Source organism: Centruroides vittatus, unplaced genomic scaffold, assembly GCF_030686945.1.
Source record: "Centruroides vittatus isolate TY-2023 unplaced genomic scaffold, ASM3068694v2 contig_677, whole genome shotgun sequence".
Lineage (NCBI taxonomy): Eukaryota > Metazoa > Arthropoda > Arachnida > Scorpiones > Buthidae > Centruroides > Centruroides vittatus.
The window spans coordinates 151,659-170,619 of NW_027122424.1; the positions used below are offsets into that span (position 1 = coordinate 151,659).

Here is an 18,961-nt window from a genome sequence, read left to right on the forward strand (position 1 = left end):
ATTTTATTTCATACACCACTCCTGTTTCGTCTAGTTTGTTTTCATTTTGGATTTCGTTGATGTTGATGCTGTTTTTAATTTTATTTTTTAGTTTGGCTGCTATTATAATACCATTTTTTCTGAAGACTTTTCTGTATTTTTCATGTGTGTCTTTAATATAGGGGAAAGACGTATGTGTAATATTCTCATTGTTATTTTTGACATTGAATCTGTTTTTAATAAATTCAGTTGTCCATTTTTTTAATAATCTGTTTGGGTAATCATTTAGGATAAAAGTATTTATTAGGTCATTTTTTTGTTTTTCTCTCTCTTTAACTTTAGATGTTCTGTTCCATATTTTAGACAATGCTGTTATAAAGTTGTTTCTTTTAATAGTTATGGAGCAATACGATTTATAGTTAAGGATTTTGTCCACATTGCTGCTTTTTTTGTACGGTTTTATGTTGATGTTGTTTCCTTCTCTGGTTATAGTTGTGTCTAGATAATTTATTGCTTTTTTACTTTCAGTATCACTTTTAAATTTTATTGTATTGCTTAGTGTGTTTGCATAGTTGATACTTAAGCAATATATACAAAAAACCACACCATAAACGTCTAATACTTATATAAGAGAGCAGGTTGAAAAGTTCCCCTACTATGATCAAGCAGCATTTGGTGGACATAAATTAACGGAACAAAGTTGGAAATGTAGCTTTACTATTTTACATTTACTTATGGTCGTGCTAATCCAAACTAATTGAGACGAGTGATAGTTGGATTAATGGGGATACGATGGTAAGGATATGCTTTGAGGCCACTTTTTCTGTTGTAAGATATATTATGCCAGAAAATAGAGGTTAGAATTTTTAAGTCAAACAGGGTTACCGAGCAACAATGCTCTTAGCATGATTTATGTTTACTTCACATGCGAGCTGCAAGTGTACATTTAACACGTCCATTATTTTAGTTAGGAGAATGGTAGAAGCTGTTTGGATTACAAGAAGTTTTGATGACTGGAGGTTTGGATTAGTGCAGCCATACTGTATTTACTTCTTATTATTTAAAGTTGTCTACGTGGACGTTATTTATTAATAGGACCTTGTACTGGTGTATTGGCACAGTAATGAGAGTTAATTCAGGAAAATTTCTTTATTTTATCACCTGTAGTAGCAATATTCGTTTTTACGATTGTCCAATAAAATAAAGAAATTTTCCTGAATTAACTCTCATTACTGTGCCAATACACCAGTACAAGGTCCTATTAATAATAACGTCCACGTAGACGACTTTAAATAATAATAAATTTTAAGGACAGTAAGGCTTTTCTAATGTATTTACTTCTATTTATTACATACAACAGTGGTTCTTAACCTTTTTATTGGTCAGCACCCCCTTGAATCTGAAAATAAACTTTCATCCCCTTAAAAAATGTGTGTTCATTTGTTGTACGAGGGTTTTACCCAATTCTCAAACCATGTTAGAGTGAATCCGTGCTATAGAAGTGCCATGTTATACGGAGTTACCTGTAAATATTGTTACAAATCTTGTTTATGTTCTTATTGAAGGTATGCAAACACATCTCAACTAGTTTCTGTACTGCACATGACAATGTGACTACTAGTGGTGCCCCGAATATTCAGCTACTATTTGGTATTCAGCTGAATATTCCGTACTATTCAGCTGAATACCGAATACCAAATCATGGAAAAAACGCACATATTACTCAAAAATGTATTTGTTTTAATTACAAATTAATACATTTAATACTTAAAATCTATCAGTGGTAAGTTGTGATTAATGAAAACAATTTTTTCAGCATTTGTTGATAGCAAACAATTGCGCTTTTCCTTATAAACTATACCCGCTTCTGAAAGTAGCCTCTCACTATATATGCTACTGCTGGGAAACGATAGATAAATCTTAGTGAATTCTGTCAGGCTTGGATACTGTTTTGCATTTGCTGACCTCCACTTGTAAAGGTCTGTCAGCCGATCTAAGCGAACAGTTTTCATATAAAAATCAATCACATTTGCAATAGCACTTTTTCTCCATATCCTCATCATTTTGCATATTTTCTGTAGTGATTTCCTTAAAACAGTTCCAGAAACTGTCGCGTATTTCAATGGTTTTATCATTTTCATTGATATTTCTTTTCTTATGAAGTGGAGAAGAATCATCATCGGTACTAGTAGACTCATCACAACTAATTGTCAGAGAACTTTTTGTTTTGCTCTTTGCGTTTGAACTAATCCCAGGAAACTGGTTTTGAAACGTGGGTTTAGAAAAGTGGCAACCAGATATTTGTCATTTTCATCAAAGTTGAACCATGTTTCAAGCTCAATTTTAGTTTCAAGCTCAAATTGTGTTACTAATAGTCATAAGGACTATTAGTAACACAATTTGATGTAACAATGAACATAATGCGTGTCATGACACGATCTACTCACAAATAAAACAAATGCGCCTGCGGCATCACTACCACATCCACTGCATCCACTGCAATGAGACAGGTTGTAACATGTTTTCACCCGCGAAATGTACAGCTATTTTGCCGAACATTCGGCCGAGAGCATAGCCGAATATTCGGTATTCGGCAAAATCACTATTCGTGCACAAATTTTGCAAAATCACTAGTGACTACATTAACTGCATGTACTGATGACTGATGACAAGCACGATGTGCCGAGAGACAGGAGAGTAGAGAGTGAAGAAGTGGGGATGCCGTGTTGCTGGATACCACGGTTTGTAGAGAAATATGGTTGCCTCATTTGTATTTTGTATTTTTTTTTTTTTTTTCCTTGAAATTTTTCTTGCACTCCTGGAAATGTTCTCTTGCACTCCAGGTTAAGAACCACTGACATACAACAATATAATTCACCTATACAACAATACAACAATATATTTACAAAGTTATATAATTATTTCTCAACATAATCTTATCTAACTGTGATATGTTTTTACCATTGTGTCTCTATAGAGTTTTGATGTTAATTTCTATTGACACTGGTCCCTTTTACCAAAAAAATCTGTTAACACAGTTCATTTGAATATTCCAAAATGCAGTTTATACACTTTTTCAAGTGACTTTTATTTCTCTCCAAGAGTAAAGGGAGACAGATATTTCAAATCTGGTGAGAAGACAATCCCAGTATATACATGAACAAACTCCCAAGCTTTTTTGATGATGGACACTGCAAATTTTGTGACATGTTGGCAGAAAAATTTATGTAATTTTGTAAATACATTAAATAACATTTCCATTTTACTTTCCTGGCTATTATGTAACTTATACATAACAAGGGAAAGTATTGGTATTGTGTCAAATCTGACCCTCCAAGGTTTTGCAAATTTCCGTTTTGAGACCCCTGAATCCAAAAAAGTCAAAATATGGAAAAAATTTTGTGTATGTATGTGTTGTGTCTGTTTTGTTTAATATCTCAGGAGGCATAATGATGAAGAAATGAAATTTAGCAAGATAGCTTGTGTATAAAGGGCATTGATACTGATAAATTTTGGTGGTTAAAGGTTGAGGTGGTAAAGAGATAAAAGGGTATGATATCTGAAAGGGGGCAAGACTTAACAAAGATATTACTTGTTACTAGCATTTACAATTTTTTATGAAACTCGTTTCTACCCTCAAAATTAAACCTTTTGCCATTTTATAATAATTAAAAAATATAAGAAAATTTAATAACAGAATCTCAAAACAGATGGTACCATACACAATTTTATTTATTATTATTAAAAATATAGTGTAAAATTTATTTTTTAACAGCCGGGAAAGTTATGCAACTTGTTGATGGATTTTTTTTTTGTTTTGTTAATTTGTGTCCACTCATTGCTATTTTATTACAGTGGGACAAAAGTTTTCAGTCTACCCCAGTAAATATATCTAATCAAAAATTAATACACCTATTTCTATTCTGTTCAAAATAATCTAATCATATATCTTTGCTCACTCTATGCCAGTGTGCCATCACAAGATGGACGGTGTGACAAGAACATTTACATATTCTATTAATTTCAAGTTTTATTTATATATATTTATCACAGTTGTTGTGTTTCTTATGCTTGTATTCTCTTTCACAGCACTGATAAAATAAGATAATGTTTGTTTATTCTTTATTATTCAGTTTTATGTTTTCTAAGAAATTAAATGTAAAATAACTTTGCTCACAGATGTTGATATCTGTTTAATAATAATAATAATAATAATAATAGGTTAGTGGCATTACATAATTCTATTAACAGGATCATATCATACGTTTTTGGGGAGAACAACATTTTGGTGTGCCGTGTTGAGTCATGTCGAGCATGGGTGTGCCGCAAGTCAAAAAAAAGATTACGGAACACTGCTCTCTGCAAATTGTTTTTTGTAGCCAGAACACGTTTCTATACTTATATATGGTAGCCACATTTGAATCCAAATGATTTTACAGACATAATTTAAGTTTTAATTACAGTAGAGAGTCGTTAATCGGAACCCTGTAATCGGAATCGCCGGTAATCGGCACGATTTTCAGTCGGACTGTGTCGTGCTGAATTGAACATTTTTGATACTAAATTTACTTCTAAAGTATAATTTTCATGTTTTTATATTCTTCAATATATTTATTTTGTTTGTACAAAATGCAGAAATAATTTTTAACGATACGATAGCCTTGATTATTATTATAAAAATTTTTGTTGGGCTTAAAATCAACGAAAATTCAACACGAAGCGACACGCAACGGAGAAAAATTCAACACGAAGCAACGCGCAACGGAGAAAAATTTGAACATCGGACAGGTTAATATATTTTTTCGTACATAATTGGTAATCGGAACAAATGACTAAACTGAACCACCCCAGTCCCCAATTGATTCCGATTTTCGACTCTCTACTGTATTTAAATGATTAATTTATAATTTTTGAGTTTCACTTACATTCAGAAAATTACTGTTTTAGTAAATTATTATAATGTATACAGGTACCTAAATGAATACTCTGATTAGGAGAAGCTTTTGTAGACAAAAGATGCAGTAATGTCATGGGATCATTATAAGATAAATCTCTTTCAAAGTTTCATTTCAGTCACACAGCCTGTGTGGTTCTATCACTGAACCACTAGTGGGCCAGCAGTTAGACATGACAACAGGCAAAGAGATCATTGATGCTGGATGATCATGTGTGCTGGAATTTCATTCTACAAAATCAGCTGTAAGTGTCCAGCATATCTTTCGTAGAAAGTTCAATAAAAAAATCTACCAGACATGAAGACTATTCAGAGATGATACAAGCAATTTGTGCATCATTGCTGTCAACATAACAATAGATAGGAGTACACTGTATTGTGTGTGGGATGAACTGGACTACCAAGTTGATGTGCATGGGTTTGTTTACAGAAGCATGATGTGGGTGATCTGTCAAGGGGAAATATCTTCTGGGAGGTCTTTTATGGAAAACTAACTCTTATTTAGTTGTTACAAACTTAAAGAAAACCAGAAAACTTCATGTGGCTGACCTATTGGCAAGGCATGAACCCATGACCAACTACCAGTTGTTCACTCAGCCACTTATGGGCATGGTCTGCAGGGTAGAGAGGGCTCATATCAAGCATTTATAGGATATGTAAGAAACTTTTGAGTGTTTGCTTCAATATCTTCATATGTATCACTGTCTTATGTTCCACCGTAGGTAACACTTGGAATTGGGGATGTCATTTAGGTACTATACATTCTGTATTTTAGTAAAGTAAAATATTGAATTTCGAATTATATATTTTACTTTATTTTACTTTCGAAATGTTTATTAATTTACTTTAGATTCAATTAATTTGTAATGAGCAATTTGATTAGCTAAATTAATAATAAATTTTTGTTTGCCAGTGGCCGCTCTTTTATTAGTATCTTTAGTGCCAAGTAACCATTTTAGACAAACCTATCGCTCGGCCAGAAGTATGCTGACACCTCAAAAAGAAATTCCGGTAACTAAGTTAGATGTTTGTCTCTTGATATTTTTCGAAATATATTTAAATTTTGCAAAAGAATTTCGAATTCTCTTTACAGTCCATATTAATGTTTTGTTTAAGATCAACTGTCTGCTTTCAGATGAGTGGCGAAGCTTTAATAGTAATGCACCAGGTAAGTTACTCATTTTTATTAAGGAAGGACAATAAAATACCTAAAGTATAAATTACTTTTGGCATTTATTTACATTAGATATATGATTTACTGCTAAGGCTACTGAAACGTGCCAAATTATATGTCGGTAAGTGTTAAATCAGCCATTGAAACATTCTCATTTGTTAACGAAATCACTTCAGTTCTATTATTCTGTTTCAGATCCGACTGGACATGGAACTACGAAACTTACATCTTATTTTGCAGTCATGACCTATAGTTTAATTAGTAGATCAGAGAAATTGATGGTAAGATGCTTTTTAATTAGAATTTTGGTAACCTGAAGTAACAAAAGATGAAACTTTCCCTATTTATAATTATGATTTGTTTACTTTCCCCACTGTTATACAGTATATAACAGAGTGGGAGTATGCTGATTAGTCAAAAAATGACTCCTTTCCAAGATTTTTACATTTTTGGACTTGGCATCTTTAAATGTCAAGGAATTGCAAAAAAATTTGGGGGTTTTCTGTGTTGGATATTTGTGTGGGGGGCATAAGTTTGATCACTCACTTTGAAGCTTAATATCTTTTGTTGAAAATTTTGCAGGGAGGTTTGTGTATTAGGGGAGTTGATGCTATTAAATCTTGGTGGTTAAAGGTTGAGGAGTGGCAAGATAGAAAGGGTACTGTGTCATATCTCAAGTAGGGTTGGACTTAATGAAGATTTTACTCATTATTGTCATTTAAAATTTTTTTTATAAAACTCATCTTTAGCGTGAAAATTAAATTCTGCCATTTTATATCAAAAACTTTTCATATTATTAATTAAAATATCATAAGAGATAGTGACACCATAACTTTAAATGCTTTTTGCTGGGAAAGTTATGCAAGTCGTTGCTGGATTTTTTTTTATTAGATATATTTGTATTTCATAAGTAGGTTATTTAAATGAACAGTAAAAAGGGATGACTGTTTTGGCAGATATCTTATGAGCTGGAATTAGATTACACTTTTTAATCATCAAAACATGGTAATTCAGACTAAACATAGATGGTTGGACCACAGTCTTACACTGATACAGTATTAGTTATCCTTATACATTTAGTTTTTTTTTAATTGAGTATTCATTCTGGCTATGCAGGTGTACATATTATTGATGAGCAAAGATAGTAATAAATGAAAATCACAGTTTGGCTCAAATGTCTGTTTTCACATATTACTATATTTTATACAAGATGGGTAGAATTAAACTGATGTACTTAGACATGCATGGAGTTGGATCTATTGAACCAAATTGAATGAAACTGAACACATACAATGCAGATTACAGGGAAAAGATTTAGAGGAAAAATTAGTTGAAATTTTCACCACCAGGGGGAAGTGTGATGCTGTAAGGACGACAATTATATGACAAGTTGACAATTTTATTAGAAGAACAAAATTACATTTTAAATATTTACAGTATGTGTTCAACATAGGATCCTTCTCTGTAGACACACATTGCAATCATAAAACTTTTCTGCTGGAAGGAGTGTTTAGGTGTAAATTTTGTACAGTATTACCCTTATGTTTAAATTGAAATCACAAATGACCATCCACTCTACACACTTTAGGACTTCATCCATCTTGAATCCCCAACCGATCTACATCCTATAGAACTAATCAATTAAGTTATAAATTAAATAGATAATTATTCTGCTTGGGTTTTTAACCCGGTTGCTAGCAACCTTGGCGGGGCTTGGTCGATTTGGGAGTCTCTATAAAGAAGTAGGAACTAGTGGTTTTATAATGATTTCTTTTAACAGAGTGCAAAATACCTATTTTTTAGAATTTAAACAGGTTCAAATTTAACAAATAACTTCATTTAAACAGTTTAGTCCCTATTTCCTCGATCTTTGGAATCTCTTTCAACCTAAACTTTCCGAACCGGCCATACCAGTTCATCACAACAAACAGGTGAGTGTATTTTTAAAATAAAAGCTATTACTCCAGCAGATTATTTATATTATTATTAACTTTTCAGGCTTTGTTAATATTTTGGTATCAAGTATGCATAGACTGTCCAGAAAATGTTAAGTTAATTGTTCAGAATTCACATGTTACCAAAAATATCGCTTTTAATTATATTCTGTGAGTAAAATCGTAAGTAGCAGATTTGTATGCATAAGTAAGGCAAGAGTGACCTTGGTTATTTTCACAGAGCCGACCACGATGATCAGGAAGTAGTAGTATTTAATCGTTGTATGCTACCCGCATACTACGGATTACTGAGGCTATGTTGCCAACAGTCGAGAAGTTTCACTCGCCAGTTAGCTAATCACCAAAATATACAGTGGGCATTCAAAAACATAACTCCTTACACCACACAGTATACGGCCGTAAGTTGGCATTTCAGTGTTTTTCTTGTTTTTTTAATGTTACAAAAGAGTTTGTAATTGTGGAATTATTTTGTGTTTTGGCACAGGCAATAAACGAACTGTTTAAGTTGATGAGATTATTCGTGGCCAAGTACACGGACAGCACGGAACAGGAACTGAGGGAGATACACCATTTCAAACGGACAACATTGCGTCTGTACTTGACGGTGTTGGACGCCAGGGCCTGTTGGGCCACCCTGATAAACGCCCTTCGAATACTGGTGGAAACCACTGATGATCGTCTCTTTGTCATTTGTAACAACGGATTGGCACTCTTATTTCAGGTGAGAAATGCAAACCTGCAAAATTAGACAGATAACTCTTATTTTTGACCACAATATTGTGCAATCGCGAAGTTCCCCTCCATGGCATGTGCTGCAATCTTTTGTTTTCTTCCTGCCACTGAAATGTGGAAAACTTCCTCCAGTGAAGTATGAGGATTTATTCCTCAATTGGCAAATATTCCATTACTGCAAATTGCGGCACAAGCTTTCTTTGCTTTTTGTTAGCATGGGAGCCAGGCTTTACCATGAAGATACAAGCAATGTGGAATATGACCATTTCTTTATTTATTTTTTTTTCAAAAAGACACTGTGGCCAAGTAGGCCTTTCTCAAGTATCTTAGAACAAAAACCAACAAATAAAACAAAGCAGTAAGAGGGTTAGTTAAACAATAACCAAGACACGAGCTGAAAATTTTACATTATTTTTCATAAGTCTTTTTAGATTAATTAATAACAATCACTATAACTTAAGTTTTTTACATTTTTTTTGAAGCTTTTGTAACTTGATATCTTCCTTAAATTATTACTCAAACTATTCTAATAGGAAATCATTTGGAAGATGGGTGCATATTTTCCCACCTTAAGTTTAACGATTGGAAGATTATATCCACAGATCTTACGAGTTTGATTTTCAATGTTCACCTATGTTATTTCTGAGACAGCTGTTTTCCTTATTATCCTTTGTGTATTCATAACTCTCTAACAGGACTTGTTTCATGTAAATTTCACACATCCTATCAATATTGTGGGTGCGGTAGAATTCCGACACTTATTCCCTAAAATGTAGATTATGAATTGAATGCATGTAGCAATTTTGTACCACCCAAAGTTTGTTGATAGCATAAAGATGCGATTCACCAAACTATAATTCCATATCTTATTTTGGATTCCGTGCATATGTGGTACACCCGTTTCAAATGTAATGTACTTAAAAAGTTTTGAATTTTCTTGTTATCCCAATATACTTTGCCAAGGATAGAGCAACATCATCTATTTGTCTGTTCTAGTGTGGCTATCATCAAAAGTTATTCCTAAAAACTTAATAGCATTTACTCTTTCTATGTTATCAGTTATTTTGATTTTTAGGTGGTTGAAATTAATCTTTTAGTTTCTATTGGCAAAACAGAGGGGTTTTTTCTTGTTTTTATTAATTACCAACCTATTTTTTCCCATATAATTGTTTAATGTTTTTAAAATGTTGTTTAAATTCTCTTGAAGACTTGTAGCATTTTTATGAGAAGTTATCACTATATTGTCAGCATACATAAGTATATCATCTTTTGATATATGATTGAACAGATCATTGATGTATAGAGAAGACCTAGAATTGAGCCCTGAGGAATGTCCTTGTTTGGCTTAAATGAACTGGAAATAACCTGTCCAATTTTAACCCTTTCCATGCAGAAAACCTTTAGCATTAAGTAAATAGGTGGAATTCGTTATGCGGCGCATTTTTGCGTTTTTAGGGTAATTTTTTAAATCGCGATATTTCGCTTCAATATCGCGCTATATTCAATCTGTTTTTTGTGTTTTATTAAAAACATATTACAGTTTACGATTGTATAATTTTTAGTTTTATACATATTTAAAATAATATGAAGTTTACGAACAAATTTGAAGGTTACGAACAAAAAAAAAAATTAATTTACAGAGAATCGCTGAGAGAGTAGTCGATTGTTATCGTGAAGCGACACCGATTAGTCAGCTGTACGACTGTGTCAGTCGTAGAGCTTTGCTCTTACTTTTGTAAAATAATTAAATGTATTCAAAATATATATGAATTCATTTGACAAAAATTTTAAAGCCAAATTAACAGCGCGAACACCTTCCATAGACTTACTATAAGAAGATGGAGTTTCCCGGAAATATTTATCGCTAGATAGTTTTAAAAACATATTTACTCGCCTAAATATTGTCGAATTAGCTAATTTAATGTCTAAGTGCATTAAATTAGTTAATTAGAATTAAAAATCGATTTAAAAAGCGAATTTACAGTGATTGTTTACATTTTACTTCGAAGGTTGGAGGCGGGCTTTTCGCGGCAATTTTTTCGTTTCATAAGTCTGTGATTAGTTAAAGTAACGTCAACAAAGACAAAAGAGACTCAATAAAACTGTAGAAAGAGTTTCCCTTTGATTGTTTTCAGCCAACTGTGTAGTTGTTAACTGCGAAGATTTACTGTAGAATAGTAGGGGATGTATTTACCAAAATATTTATGGCCCAGGGGTGGTAACAAAACGTTTATTGGCTTAAACAAAGTCAATCGACATACAGAAGAGCGAATCAAAGCTAAGATCTCTGGAAAACTCGAATGTAGCGCAAATTAATCGAATTTTTTAATAGTTACCGATTGGTAAGTTTTGCATCACCGATAAACGAGGAAGTCACGTGATACATACCGATCGGTAGCTAACCGCATGGAAAGGGTTAACATAGTAAATTCTCAAATATGACTGTAACCAACTTAAAGGAATTCCTCTTAGACCAACAGTTCGTAATTTTAATTCTAAAACTTCCAGATTCAAGCTATCAGATGCTTTTGAAAGGTCTACGAATACTGATAATACTGTATTTGATTTATCAAGTTGAAACATTATTGATTGTTTTAAATGCAACAAAACATCTACCGTCAAAAATCCCCATTTGTAAGCATATTGATTACTGTGAATAATCTGGAATTTGTTTATAAAAGTAGAAAATCATCTCAAAAATTTTTGCCAGAATAGATACTATTATGATTGGATGGTAGTTTTCTATCTCACACCTAGATCCTTTATCCTTATATAATGGCAAAATGAAGTTTTGATTTAATTTTTCTGGAAAAAATGCCATTTTTGAAAGAATTATTTATCAGGTGCATTAATGGTTGAGCAATGGTCTGATATATATTTTAGTATTTCAATTTTTAAAAAATTAATGTCCAGAAAACTGTTTTTCAAAACCATTATAGTATTATAGATCTCTAAGGGAGTTGAGTTTTCCAAAAAGAAAGTATTAGATTTACTGGTATTTGTTATGTTGCTTTGAGTTGACACTACCACAAACATCTGTTGCAAAACCATTCATGGATCTGAAGTGCTCAGCAAAGATGTTACAAATTGTGTACTCATCGTTAGTTATTTTTCCCTTATAATTTAATTGATCTATTTTAACTTTATTCTTTGTCTTGGTTACCTCAAAGGGTAAGGTTTTAATCCTTTTCCTGAAATCAGAAAGGGAGTTAACATTAGAAAACTAAAAAGTGTAGTAGTTTTTCTATTCATTCGGAATATTTTTCATAATTTATTTATCCAAGTTATTTATATCCTCTAAGTACTTGTTTCGATCTTCAAGAGTTATCCAATTTCTATTCTTAACTGTTTTAAAGTTTTCTTCTTTTTTTATTAATGTCGGCATGTGATCTGATATAAAATTCTTTAGGAATGCTTTCCTGCTAATTCTGTTTTTTTTTTACATATTCTTTCTTTGGAAGATATTTGTCAATAAAAACTAGTAAGATTAGTATATAAGTATTCAGCTAATTGGTAAGTTGTCAAACTTTGACTATAAAAATAATCCCAGGAAAAACATGACAACAGAGCATTTTGTAAATAGTAAATGGAGCAGTTATTGATTTTTCGGTAGGTTGCTTTACTCTTCGTTTCCGTATCAAGGTCTTTCTCAGGAGTAAAGATGATGATAGGTAGATGGTCAGAGATCAAGTTTTGGTGTATTAAGAATTCATACTCACTATCATTTATTAGACCATCAAGGAGCAAGTATTTTTACCGTATCTGATAGACTGATTCAAATTGGCCAGAATTGTTAGGTTTTCTGCAAAGTACAGGTTTATCAAATCGGAGGTGTCTGAAGAGTTGTTTTTAAGTAAATCAATGTTGAAATCCCCAATTATTTGTAACTTATATTTTCCATATTTAGTTGATTTATAAAATAATATATCATTTATAACATTAAGGAAGATTCCATGATGGGGAATGATAGATTATCATCATCATCAACTTACCAACAACTATCGTAACTGCATCTGCATCTACTCGTTTATTGTTCTTTGTGAAAGTTAAATCTGGTATAACTTCATAATTTTTATTACTATGTATATATAATACTATGCCTTCATGTTGATTAAGTTTTCTTTCCATTCTTTTTTGTCGGTAATCTTTTATTTTTGGTGAAGGATTTTCATCATATGTCCAAGCCTCGCAGAAAGCCAGTACATCAAAATTACAATTGTATTCCTCCGTTGTTTTAAGTATTTCTAAATATTTGTTATTCAAACCTCTTACATTGCAATAAAACACAAATAAACCCTTTCTAGAGAAATCAGCTATCTTTCTATGTATCAATAGTTCAGTCATTCCGAAAAAATTTTCTAAATACTTTCGAATGTTGGTATCCAAATTGGAGGGGAAGAAGTATCCTTTTGTAAGTACACATTTCCATTATTTGTCCATGTATATATCTTTCCTTGCTTTCTTAACATTCTGGTTTTATAGAAAAGATTCCTATAATATGGAGTAAGATGTTCATTTATATATATTTTATATTCCTTATTTATATTACATGCATTTGTAGTTATTTTTAACTTCTTGTTTTTAATAATAATCATAATTTTTTGTATAACTGAATTAGCACATTTCACTATAATTGGTTGTGATCTAGTATTAATAGTTTTGCTTTCATTATTGCTGGATTTAATTCTGCATGCATTTAATAAAGTTGATTGATTAAAAATCATCATCAGCATATGAAAAGATTTTATTTGCTATGTCTTTTAAATTCTCATTCTGAAGTATTGGCAAGCCAACAATCTCCAAGCTCAAATTGCTTAAACTCTTTTCCAACGTAGAAAGTTGTTCTTTTGAGGATTTTAATTCTACTTTTATATGTTTATTCTCTTCTTTTAATTCTGAGATTGTTTCACCTAGGGCTACATAATTTTTCTCTAAGATATGAATTCTCTCTTCCATTTTATCAAACTTATTTGTCAAGAATTTTATCGACTTTTGAATTTCTATATTCGTTTCATTTATATTACCTAGCTCCAAGTGTATTAGTTTCATTTCATGTAGAAGTATTTCAAAATTTTTGGTGTCTGTACATATAGGTGACAGTTAGATTATTTGGTGTTTTATCCACATTCTTGTTATAATTATGTGAAGACATAATAATTTGCTCACACTCACCCAATTCTTTGTTGTCTTCTAATTCCTGTGTCCAATTTACATTGTTCTTAATAGTTTTTGCCAATTTACAATCTTCGCATTTCCAAGTTTTTTTGTATGACTTACTGAACTTATGAAAGTCAGCTGCCTGGATTCCGAAACAGTAGAAATGAGCAAACTTTGGACAATTAGAACAGATTAACGAGTCACATTTCGAAACTTTATGCTTGCAGAAAGAACAAGCACTCAAATGACAAATTTGCCATAGCTCTGCGTCATCTCGCTGCCTATTAGTCGTATTCCACATTATTGGAAAACAGGTGATGCTTCCAACTAATCCATTTTCTGTTTCAGGCCTTTCACACCCTGCATATGATGTACCACGAGGCCACTGCCTGCCACGTGACCGGAGATGTGGTGGAATTGCTGGCCATTGCTCTGGACCTGCTGAAATGCGCCCGGGCCTGTCGGGAGTCGGCCGAAGTCCGACAGTGGCTGGCTGGGTGGAAAGAGCACGGTGAAGCCAACAGGAAGTTGCTGACCCTGATGAACTCCTTCGCCCCTCCAGAGGTTCGGCATGTCTGCACTGGTAATGTTCTTTTCTTCTGTCTGCCGCCTGGTCCTCACCACACGTCACCTCACGTGTTTTCTCTCCTGCAGAAGTGCTACAAGAACTGGTTCTGCTGTATCCGGCCGAGAGTCTGTCCCTGCTGGTGCCTCTGCTGGCCAGTTGCCATGCCTCCTTCCAAGAAAACAATTCACCCGGTGAGTCTCTTCCCTTTTCATCTTAACGCTTTCTCTCGGCGGGGATCTTTCCGCCTTTCCTGACTCCTCCCACGTTTTGCAGTCACTCCGGGGCCCTTCTTTCCCAGACGCGGACAGAAGATTTTGGCCGGCAAATCCAATGCGCGGCCGCAGAGGCCCATGCTACAGATGTTCCTGCACCCCAGTCAGCTGGAGACGGCCAAGGTGAGTTTCTCACCCCCTCTTTCCCCCCCAGGCTTTTTGATATTGGTGACTGGGCTCCCTTCTTTTTCAGGGGGTGGATGACGAGTACGATGCAGCACTGCTGGAGTTCTTCCTTCCCTATCACCGCTTCGTCGACACCCTGTGCCGGGTGGCTGTGGGTCGAGACGGTGTCACTTCCGATCTGGTCAACCTGAGTGAGTACTTCTGGTCTTCTTCCCTCTTCTGGAAGATTTTGCCAGAGGGGCCATGGAGAGACTGAATGCCGGATTTTTTCACAGGTGCCATGGTGGCCATCGAGGGAGTTCCCCTGCATTTGCCCACCTTCCCCAAGCTGTGGCTGGATGTTCTTCACTCTGAGGTGAGTTTCTTTCTCTCTTCACTGGGGTTTGCCTGTTTTTCTTTGAGAAGAGCGGTCGATCCAGAGGGGGAACTGACTGGAGTAACCTTTCAGAGGGCGGGTCGAGAGTTCCTTCCGGCTCTGTGCAATAGCAGCTACTTCGTCGACTACCTGGAAGCGGTTTTGCTGGACGAGAGGGCCTGCCTCAACCATCCCGTGGTCTACCAGCTCTTCTCTGTGCTTCTACCTCAGGTGAGTGCCTCCTCCTTCTGTCTGACGCAGGACCGGGCCCGGATACATTTCTGCGTGACGTTTCAGGTGGCCGGACAGGTGATCAATGACCAGATGATGTCGCTGGTGGCGTCACTGATGACGTCGCTGGTGCGAATGTTGGAGGAGACGGACCTGACCAAACACGCTTGGAAGCTGAATGGGGTAAGAGGACGTTGCTCCCATTTGATCTTCTTCCGGCAGTTTCGTCTCCCTAATCGGCTTTTTTGCAGGACCTGCGTGCCCTGACGCTGGTGTTTTCAGTGGAGAAACCGGCAGAGGTGCCTTCAGATTTCGCCGACGTCATGAACGGTCTGATCGAACACTGCAAGGAAATCGCCCGAGCCGAGAGCGGGGAGACCAATGCCGAGTCAGAAGGGGAGAGGGACGCCGAATCCGGTAAGACCCAGCCCAATTTTTAGCCAACGGTCGGAAGTCGCCGCTGCGGAGGACTGCGAAAACGCGCCCATACTTTTTGTAGGTGCTTCCTCTTCCGCCGAAACGTCTGAGTAAACAAAGTGCGTGAAGTCAAAGGGGCAATCGCTCTGTCTCCGTATGTCGCGTCGCGTCCGCACACAGGGTAAGAGTGAAGAATCTTATTTAATCTTGGTGTTTTTTTTTTTATCTTTTGGCAGGTCGAACGGCGTCCGAAGGTCGTCCGGAAGAGACCCCCTCCAAGAGACGCAGGCTGTCCACCGGTTCGGAATCCACCTCGTGCAGCGCCGGAGACGGAGAGGCGGCCGGCGCTTGCGGCAGCCCGACAACCGGATCGGCGGAGGGGGCCGGAAGTGGACGCCCGGGGTCTTCGTCCCCGGCCCGGGCCCAGAGCTCGCACTGGGCCGACATCCTAGCCAAGTCGGCGGCGGCGCTGCTGTCCGTCTTGGAGAGCGGAAGGTGAAGAGTCGCCCGCCGCGCGCGCCGGTGCACGCGCGTATATATAAATATATATATATACATATATAAAGCGGTAGGTCATAATGACGTGTAAAGTATTGTACAGAGTCGATGCCGCACTTTTACCCGGCGTCGGAGGTCCGACTGGACGCCCTTACCACGGATGTACATTTTTTACGGATGCCGCGTTTTATTGTCGTCCCTCTTTTCTTTTTAATCGGTTCGTCCCTAATAAAGATACGCTTTTCAGTTTATTCCATCTCTTCGCTTACTTCCGGTGGCCCGGGGCGCGCGCGATTTTTTACCGAAAGTGAGGATTTCCCGGCCTCCGGGTTCCTTTCCGGAAACGAGTCACTTCCGGTTCGTTTTGGTCCGTTTTCTCACGTGAGGTAAAGGCAGAATAACGTCGCTTACGGTCTAGAAATGGCCAAATTCCTTGTGTAAACAAAGAAAACAAAGCTAAATAGATTTAGTATGCACAACTGCCGATGCACTTCCATTTGTTTCGTGGGTAAGGAAAGTCGAGGGGTTTTGAACGCGCTGAGGATCATGAAACTACTGCGGAATTTGTCTTTCCATTGCGTCCGTACATATTAGAAATTTACCTAAAGTTGGGACCGTCCCTTCGCATCTCTCAATGTTATAATACAGTGTACTCCTGATTATTTGGGCTAATGATGGGGAGAACGTGCCGGAAAAATCAAAAAACAGATAGTCTAACACAAATAGGAGAAAATGACATCCGGACACTCCTGGGGAAACTTCCAGAAGCTTTGATTTACGTTTTTTCCCACCCGGAGGGCATTGTTTTGTTTACACAAAATGTATTTTTTTTTTTCTTAAAAGAAAATTTTGTGTCGGCGCCATATTTTTTCTCGGCCAATTTTATGTAAAAAAAGTTGCTGCACGGATAATCGGGAGTACGCTTCATTCTCAGTTCTCACTTCTCGAAGTGGACAAACGAGATTAAACGCGACTAGTCGAGAATTTACGATTTAAGTAAAGGGCGGGAAAGGTTTCCGCGTTCTGGCCGAGTATCGACCGTCCTCGACGTAATGGCGTACTCAACGAGCTAGAATATACTACATAGAATGGCCGAAGCGACACCATGTATGAGGAAAATGAATAGGTGTCCTTAATTTTCCTTTCGGTCAACGGGCGTTTTATTTTTGTTTTTTAAAGGAACGAGCTAGAATATTCCAACTCGTTATGTAAAAGTGTTTTTTTTTCTTTTGTAACTTTTTCCGCCCAGTGGGCACTAAGAGGGCCTCCTAAAGCAAGCCCATCATGGGTGCGGCCAGGCCCACAATGGGGGGCCGGGTGGTGAGGGACGGGGACCGACATATCCGAACGGACCACCCCCGAAAAATTCCTGGGGATTTTTCGACCCGCCCGGATTTGTTTCCGGGTCCGCCAGGACGGCAGACTGCTAACCTTGACCGCTCGGCCATCCGGCCGCTAGTAAAAGTGTTTAATATCCGTGATTGTCATTTAGAGTGCCTGTAACCGTGGTCGTTGCCATTCTAGTATCTTCTGGCTCGTCGGACGTACTGTACTTTACGCGCCGCCATTTTCTATCGGCTTATAAGCCCGGATTGATTTAAGGGAAGATCAGTTTCATCTTTGACTTACTACTGGAAAAAATGGACGAATGGACGAAACAGACGAGTTTTGCCGAGGATCCTTTTCTGGCATTTTTGAGGGGCTGGGAGATATTCCCCACGACCCCCATTGCCCACGGTCGGAAGGGATTGGCGCCGGGCCCGAGACGGGAGGGAGGCCTTACAAATTAAGCAGTCGAATCGAGTTCCGGCATTGCTGGCGTTTCGCGCAATCGGGTGGGAATAAAGGATATATTTTTGTAATATCGTGGAATTACTAATAGGCGCGAAGCACGTTTTCGACCACCATTTTATTTTAAGATGAATGTCTCGACGAAGGAGGAGGAGTATTTTCTTCTCATTACGAACTTTTCAACACTTTCCGTTTGAGTCGAAGGGTTTCTTTTGTTGCCCGAATGGCTACCGAAAAATGCTTACCCACGCGCTGGTCTTTACTATGTGTTTTCGTGTCGGTAAATTGTATTGCGTAGACTGCCACCACCCGTCATTTTCCTTCCCCACCGATTAAATTTAAGTAAAATATTTCTTGGGCGATTAGCTTTGCACGGTCGTCGGGGTTTTAATAAACATGTAAATAAATAAAAATCGCCAATGATTCGCAATTTTTTTAGAAAAAAACGAGAAATACGAAACTTACTCGACGGAATTCGATAGTAAATAGGTTGAGGCTCAAGTACAAACGTTAAATTTGTACAGCAAGCAGAAGTACACGTTTGGCGTTTTAAGCCCAAGTAAAAGACGTTGCGGCGCTCGTTCACAACATCACATCACTCTGAACGTCGCGCATTGACTCACGGGAAATTTGTTGAAAAAATGGCGGATATATTTAACATCCAGGGTTACTAGCAAAGGTAAATAAACAAATTAAACTGTTTAAAAGTATTTATAGGATGCGTAATAACACTAAATAATTATTTTTAATTA

The 18,961-nt window shown here is 36.5% G+C and overlaps 1 protein-coding gene across 1 annotated transcript in view; it reads left to right on the forward strand.

The window, feature by feature from the left end:
• The window catches only part of puf (ubiquitinyl hydrolase 1 puf), a 139,219-nt gene extending 122,550 nt beyond the window's left edge, over positions 1 to 16,669 (forward strand). The window contains exons 59-75 of the mRNA XM_067276129.1: positions 5,847 to 5,944; positions 6,069 to 6,101; positions 6,180 to 6,228; positions 6,303 to 6,388; positions 7,955 to 8,038; positions 8,106 to 8,212; positions 8,283 to 8,460; positions 8,547 to 8,783; positions 14,300 to 14,534; positions 14,606 to 14,710; positions 14,793 to 14,914; positions 14,985 to 15,108; positions 15,193 to 15,272; positions 15,366 to 15,503; positions 15,570 to 15,686; positions 15,755 to 15,920; positions 16,157 to 16,669. Coding sequence (XP_067132230.1) covers positions 5,847 to 5,944; positions 6,069 to 6,101; positions 6,180 to 6,228; positions 6,303 to 6,388; positions 7,955 to 8,038; positions 8,106 to 8,212; positions 8,283 to 8,460; positions 8,547 to 8,783; positions 14,300 to 14,534; positions 14,606 to 14,710; positions 14,793 to 14,914; positions 14,985 to 15,108; positions 15,193 to 15,272; positions 15,366 to 15,503; positions 15,570 to 15,686; positions 15,755 to 15,920; positions 16,157 to 16,419 — 2,222 coding nt within the window. The 3' untranslated portion in view covers positions 16,420 to 16,669. The remainder of the gene's footprint in view (positions 1 to 5,846; positions 5,945 to 6,068; positions 6,102 to 6,179; positions 6,229 to 6,302; positions 6,389 to 7,954; positions 8,039 to 8,105; positions 8,213 to 8,282; positions 8,461 to 8,546; positions 8,784 to 14,299; positions 14,535 to 14,605; positions 14,711 to 14,792; positions 14,915 to 14,984; positions 15,109 to 15,192; positions 15,273 to 15,365; positions 15,504 to 15,569; positions 15,687 to 15,754; positions 15,921 to 16,156) is intronic.
• The last annotated feature ends 2,292 nt before the right edge of the window (positions 16,670 to 18,961 follow it).